The sequence below is a fragment of the Amaranthus tricolor genome, chromosome 1 (assembly GCF_026212465.1).
Source record: "Amaranthus tricolor cultivar Red isolate AtriRed21 chromosome 1, ASM2621246v1, whole genome shotgun sequence".
Lineage (NCBI taxonomy): Eukaryota > Viridiplantae > Streptophyta > Magnoliopsida > Caryophyllales > Amaranthaceae > Amaranthus > Amaranthus tricolor.
The window spans coordinates 31,567,557-31,575,222 of record NC_080047.1 but is presented as its reverse complement, the minus strand read 5'-3'; the positions used below and the strand labels follow the sequence as shown (position 1 = coordinate 31,575,222).

Here is a 7,666-nt window from a genome sequence, read left to right as displayed (position 1 = left end):
AAACTAAGAGATAGGATTGAACAAAGGATTATTAATCTATCTACTAAGAGTTATAATTAGTTATAATTAGTAAAACGTTTACTTACCTTAACTACTATAGTTAAAGGCAGGGCCAAAGTCCGTTTGACTGTAGTGGGAGAGGATCTTAGTTATTATTTATTCAAAAGGGGATTTTAAATTTTGAATAAATTGTTAAACTTGTTTAATTACTGCTTATTGATAGACTATTAATCTTGCTTTATTACATTGTTGTAGAAATCATGTTTGGTTCAACTAACAACAATACTCCTGCTTTTAACTTGCGCTGTGTCTTGAAAAAAGACAAATTGAATGCAAACAACTTCCTTGAATGGGAAATGGCTGTGAGAATTGTTCTCATAGCTGAAGGAAGGGAAAGTGTTCTTGACACTCCACTCCCTGAACCCCTGCCAGAAACTGCAACAGTTGCAGAAAAAAGAGCTAGACAAAATCTCGAGGCCAATTCTGTACAAGTAACATGTCTGATGCTTGCTTGCATGGAACATGATTTTCAAAAACGTTTTAACAATCTTGATGCCTACACAATAATCCAGCAACTTAGAACAATGTTCGAAAAGAATGCTCGATTAGAGAGATTTGAAGCTAATTGTAAACTTTTGGAATGCAAACTGGGCAAGGGAAAACCCGTCGGACCCCATGTGTTCGCCTTGATAGGGCATTTTCAAGTCATGGAAAAGTTGGGTTTTCCTTATCCCAAAGAGCTGGCCACTGATATTGTGATCAGATCCTTGCCAGAAACTTTTGATGCTTTCAGATTAAATTTTTACATGCAAGGAGGGGAAGCAACCTTGCCAGAATTGCACGGTATGCTTGTTCAGGCTGAAAGGAGCTTACCTTCTGAACCCGCACTGAAAGATGTGCTCATGGTCAGAAATAATAAAAAGTTCAAGAAGAAAGGGGCTCCTAAATGGAACGGCAATGGAAAGGTAGTTACCACTAATGCCTCTTCCAAACCAAAGGCTACTCCAAAGGCTAAAGTAGCAGCACTACATGAGTGCTACCACTGCCACAAGATTGGCCATTGGAAGAGGAACTGCCCCGTCTATCTGGAAGAAAAAAAGTCTGGTGCTTTATCTTCAGGTATATATGTTATTGAAATTAATTTGGCAACTTCTGCTTCTTGGGTATTTGATACTGCTTGTGGGTCTCACATTACTAGTAATGTGCAGGGTCTAAAAAGAAGTAGAAACTTGAGCAAAGGTGAGGTGGATCTCCGAGTCAGAAATGGAGCAAGAGTTGCTGCTTTAGCTGTTGAAGTTTATATTTTAACATTACCCTCTGGTTTAATTTTAGAACTAAATAATTTTTATTATGTTCCTGCCATCACCAAAAACATTATTTCAATTCCGGTTTTGGACACGGAAGGTTTTTCATTTACTATTAAGAATAATTGTTGTTCTGCATATTTAAATGATATGTTCTATGTTTCAGCTAAATTATTAAATGGGTTGTATGTACTAGACTTAGAAACTCACATCTATAACATAGACAGCAAGAAACGTAAAACAAATGATTCAAACCCCACTTACCTATGACATTGTCAATTAGGCCACATAAGTTCAAAATGCATAGAGAAACTTCATAAAGATGGAATTCTAAAATCATTTGATTTTGAATCATTTGGTGTTTGCGAGTTTTGTTTGATGGGAAAAATGACAAAGTCACCTTTCACAGGTACAAGTGAAAGGGCCAATGACCTCTTAGCTCTCATACATACTGATGTATGTGGATCTATGAGTACCGTGGCTCGGGGTGGTTACAGCTACTTTATAACCTTTACTGATGATGTAAGCAGATATGGATATGTTTACCTCATGAGACATAAGTCGGAGTCCTTTGAAAAGTTCAAGGAATTTCAAAATGAAGTAGAGAACCAACTTGGGAAGAAAAATAAAAGCATTACGATCTGATCGTGGTGGTGAATACTTGTCTCACGAGTTTGATGATCATTTGAAAAATCGAGGCATACTCTCACAATTGACTGCACCAGGAACACCACAATTAAATGGCGTCTCTGAGAGGAGGAATCGAACTCTATTAGATATGGTTCGATCAGTGATGAGTCTTGCTGATCTTCCTATTTCATTTTGGGGATTTGCATTGGATACAGCTGCATTCACACTTAATAGAGCACCTACCAAAGCAGTGAAAAAGACACCATATGAGATGTGGACGGGAAAAGTTCCGAAGTTGTCTTTTCTAAGAATTTGGGGTTGCGAAGCTTATGTAAAATGTTTAATATCTGATAAACTAGCACCTAAATCTGACAAATGTCTTTTTGTGGGTTACCCAAAAAGGACAAAGGGATACTACTTCTACAACCAAAGCGAAAACAAAGTATTTGTTGCTCGCAATGGTGTTTTTCTAGAACAGGAATTTATTTCTAGAAAAACAAGTGGGAGTAATGTATATCTCGAAGAAGTTCGAGATGAGCAACAAATGGATAAGGTTAACACATCATCAGAGGCGCCCCAACATGATAATGCCCAGGAGGAAATGCATTCAACACACTTACCTCCTACCGCCCCAAGCGGAGAAAATCCACGCGAAGTCACTCTACCTAATGAGGCAGAAACTTCTCTTGTTGTTCCCCTACGTAAGTCTAGTAGGACAATAATTCCGTCAAGAAGATATATTGATTTCCTTTTGACAGAAAACTCTGAAATAACCATGTTAGAATCAGAAGAGCCTACTAGTCACAAAGATGCTTTGGAGAGTCCTGACTCCGAAAAATGGCTTGAAGCCATGAAATCTGAAAAGGATTCCATGTCTGAAAATCAAGTTTGGGACTTGGTTGATCTGCCTGATGGGGTAAAACCCATTGGATGCAAATGGATTTTCAAACTAAAAACAGACAAGGATGGAAACATTAGTGTTTTCAAAGCAAGGTTGGTAGCAAAAGGTTTCAAACAAATTCATGGTATAGACTATGATGAAACTTTTTCTCCAGTAGCCATGCTAAAATCCATTAGGATAATCCTTGCGATAGCTGCCTTTCATGACTTTGAAATATGGCAAATGGACGTCAAAACTGCCTTTTTGAATGGGTTCTTAAAAGAGGATGTGTACATGACACAACCATAAGGTTTTGAAGATCCGAAAAATCCAAGGAAGGTATGCAAGCTTAAGAGATCCATTTATGGATTGAAGCAAGCATCAAGGAGTTGGAACCTTAGATTTGATGAGGCAGTCAAAGAGTTTGGTTTTCTTAGAAATGAAGAGGAATCTTGTGTATACAAGAAGTTAAGTGGGAGTAATATCACTTTTCTGGTCCTGTATGTAGATGACATACTCCTCATTGGGAATGACAAAAACATACTTGAGTCGGTCAAGCAATGGCTTAAAAGTCATTTCTCCATGAAAGACCTGGGAGAGGCTGAGTACATATTGGGAATAAAGATCTATAGGGATAGATCGAGGAGACTTATTGGACTAAATCAAGAGACTTACATAGATAAGATTCTCACAAAGTTCAAAATGGGAAACTTCAAAAGAGGGTTTATTCCTATGCAACATGGCATTAAACTTTGCAAGACTATGTGCCCATCGAGTTCAGAAGAGTTCAAGCGTATGAATAATGTTCCTTATGCTTCTGCAATAGGATCAATCATGTATGCTATGATATGTACTCGACCAGATGTTTCATTTGCTTTGAGTATGTGCAGCAGATACCAGTCCAATCCAGGAGATGCACATTGGATAGCAGCGAAAAATATCCTCAAGTACTTGAGAAGGACAAAGGATAAATTTCTGGTATATGGCGGAGCTAATGAGTTGTTTGTCACTGGATACACTGATGCAAGCTTCCAAACTGACAAAGATGACTTCCGATCCCAATCTGGTTTCACATTTTGTCTGAATGGAGGAGCTGTGAGCTGGAAGAGTTCCAAGCAGAGTTTAGTTGCTGATTCTACAACAGAGGCTGAGTACATAGCAGCAGCTGAAGCAGCAAAAGAGGTTGTTTGGATTAAAAAGTTTGTTAGTGAACTAGGTGTAGTTCCTAGTATTGAGAATGGCATCAAGTTGTATTGTGATAACGAAGGTGCTATTGCTCAATCCAAGGAACCTAGATCTCACCAAAAATCTAAACATGTTGAAAGAAAATTTCATCTTATTCGAGAAATTGTTTGAAGAAAGGATGTAATAATAAATAGAGTTGATACCACGGATAACATAGCAGATCCGTTGACTAAACCACTTCCTCAGCCGAAGCATGAGAGTCATACTAGGTACATGGGGCTTAAGCATATAGGAGAATGTCTTTAGGTTGTTTACTTCATGTTTACAATTATAAAGAATTCTGTTTACCATATGTTTGGAATGTTTATCAATAATATAAATAGTTTGTTTCTTATTTAATTGCTTGGTTTAGTATTAAATAATATGTCTATGTAATTTGTGTTTTCAATAGGATTATCGGAAACGTTTCGATAATGGAACCCTATAAGTGAACTGAAATCACAATTTATCTAATATCCCTAATCTAAATCACTAAATTGGACATAAGTGGTTTATTAAAGATTAGCATATAATTAATTGATAGCTCGGTTCCATGGGCTATGGAAACATAGAGATGTTTAATCGATTATATGGATGCATACCGCATGCATTGAGACTTGACCTAATCTGATTCGAAAGGGCAGAATCAAATCCTTATATTTAGTGGATTCCTTAGACATGAGTATGTCTTAATCACTACGAAATAATTAGTTTAACCTTGACGCGTGTTAAACGTCGTGCTGTAAAAGGAGGCTATAAAGGCAGTGATCAGGTGGGCTAAGAATTGAGTGGGAGTTATGGTCATACAAGAATGAATAAGTCCTCCTATGTGATAGGATTGGTGTGTAGGCCTCTTGATGAGCGAGAATTGAAAATTGCATGGCCATGCGGAATAGGATTAAATGGTTAATCCTTAGTTGAACAATTCGAACTCAGAGATCAAGAAACATAATTTGAGAAATAACATTGTGTTGTCAAATTTCACATTAAGTGGCTTAAGGAATTTATAATTGTGCAATTGTCTTCGGACAAGTGGGAGATTGAAGGAATATGTCCGTAGACATTTCCGACAATTACTAAATATAAATATATAGGAAATTTATCAAGATAATAAAGTTAATTATTATTAGTAATTGTATTTACTTGCTAGAGAATAAATATAATTGGTGGGTCAATAATGATTGGACCACGACTAATATAATTAATCCTATAAGGTCTTACAAAAGAATCAATTGAACGATAAATGACTCAGGCCCATTAGGAGTATGGGTTTGTGATTCAATAGGTTAACAAAAGAATCAGTTTTTTTTTGACCTAGGTTTTGGTAATGAAAACGTGGGATGATGGGGGAGCATAAAACGGTTTTATTTAAACTCCCCCTGTCTATCATTCTCATTGCAAAAACATTGAAAACAAAAGAACCAGTAAAAGCAAGAGATACAATACTCTTCCGTTCTAGCAAACGTTGGTATTCAATTGATTCTGGTAGACCGAATAGAGGAGCAACGTTTGAGGCTCTACAGATTATATTACTACGTTAATTCTTGTGGATTTCACGCTACAAAGGTAATATAGACTAATCCTTTAGTATGATTCATATGTCTGATTATGTTTATGATCTTGAGATAGATGTTAGGGAAGTGTTTCCTGAAATTTCGCTTTAAGCATCTACGAATCCCAACAATAATGTATTCATGAAACTTGGTAGACATGGTTAATGAAGGAATTTAGATGCATTAAGCGGAATTTTAAGAAACATATTTCTTTACATCTAAACAGGATCTCATGCATATATTAATATATAAAAAGTATATATAAGAGTATGTCCTCGATGTGTGAATTCCACGTTGTACGACTGGACCGGGTATGTAATATCACCAAATGAGATTAGAACGTCAAGTCTCGTTCCTATAGTATTGGTCCACAAGCACCAATTGAATCACTACGTGTGCTAGTACGAAATGAGAAATACTAATACTCTTACGGCCCGTTTGGTACATGGTATTAGAGGGCGGTAATGGTAATAAAATTAAGTAATAAAAAATTTGGTTGTTTGAATGCCTTCAATGGTAATGGATGGTAATAAAATAAGGTAATAAAATTACCAAAAATGGTCATTTTTATTACCATCAAACAACCTGGTATTAGGCTGTAATGGTAATGAAGTATTACTATGGTAATAAAATAAGGTAATGTTGTTTCGAGCTGAAGAAAAAAATAATGAAGAAAAAAAAGGTAATGTATGTAATTATCTAAAAAAATATTATTATTAAAAAAAGAATCATTAGATAGAATAATTTAGATACAATAATGCTTTTAGATACAAATATACAATAATGAAACTAGGAGTCATTACCATTTTTTGTTACTAACAACCAAATGCAATCAATGGAATATTATCTTCCACTACCATTCTTTAGTCATGCACACCAAACAAAAGAATCTTCATTACAAATTCTCATATCCATTCCTTCATTACTATTGTCATTACAACATTTCATTCCCATTACTTCATTACCATCAACCAAATGGGCCGTTATTACTTTTAAGGAGGAGATAGGTAGAGAGAAATAACACACAAGCTTATTAAAATGATGAGCAAAGTGCATCTATTTATACACAAATGCAACAAACTTTTCACATACCCATTTGATGGTTACATATAACATTTATATGTAATAATCAAAATGAATTAATTTTGTGTTTTAATTCCTAATTAAAACATATCATCAATTCACACTAATAACTCCTACACTAAATAGTCCAAAGAGCATCTTATGCAATTGGTACTATTTTATTCAATCGGTAACTTATATGTGAGACCTTATAGAATCCGATCATAATAGCAGTATACTAATCTAATTAATATACAGATCAAAGTTGGTTTCTAGCAAAACACTATGACCACGTAATATAATCGAATGTATTAATCTCCATATTATATCCTATTTATATTTTAGAAGTTACACTTGATTATTAGGACATTTATTCCCTTCAATCTCCCACTTGTCCTAAAATAAGTGTGTAACTTTAAATTGCTTAAGTCACTTAATGTCAAAATTTGATAGCATAATGACGACTCACGTCACTTACACTAATGTTGAAATTTTTTATTGAAATCATAGTACGAACTGTCGAAACAAATGATTAACTCTTTATTCCATTTGAGCACGACCATGCATTTTCAGTGTTACTTTTCAAGAGGCCAAAGACCCCAATCCTAATAATAGAGGACTTATCCAATCTTGTATAACCAAAACTCCCACTTAATTTTTAGCAAATCTGAGCAATCCCTTTATTACCTCCTTTAATGGCACGCCGTTTGAGAATGTCAAGAAAATACTAATCATTATATGAGAATAATATCATATTCATGTCAAAGGAATCCAGTAAATATAGCAATAAAATTCTCCAAACAATTTTGAAGAATATCAAGTAGGTCTGTCCAATATGTATCACTACACATATCCATGTAAATGACTAGACATCTCTATGTCCCTGTAGCCCATGAAACCGCACTATTAATCAACTTACAAACTAATCTTTTTGAAAATTATTTATGTCCAAATTAATGATTTAGAGAAAAAAAATATTTCAAATAACTTCAGTTCATTTATAGGGTTTCATT

The 7,666-nt window shown here is 35.0% G+C and overlaps 1 protein-coding gene across 1 annotated transcript; it reads left to right on the top strand.

Annotated features, from left to right (window-relative positions):
• Positions 1-497: 497 nt before the first annotated feature.
• Positions 498-1,285, top strand: LOC130823763 (uncharacterized). Its single transcript, XM_057688517.1, has 2 exons — positions 498-1,119; positions 1,209-1,285. Exons 1-2 carry the CDS (start codon positions 504-506, stop codon positions 1,223-1,225), a joined length of 633 nt encoding a protein of 210 aa, XP_057544500.1. The 5' UTR covers positions 498-503; the 3' UTR covers positions 1,226-1,285.
• The last annotated feature ends 6,381 nt before the right edge of the window (positions 1,286-7,666 follow it).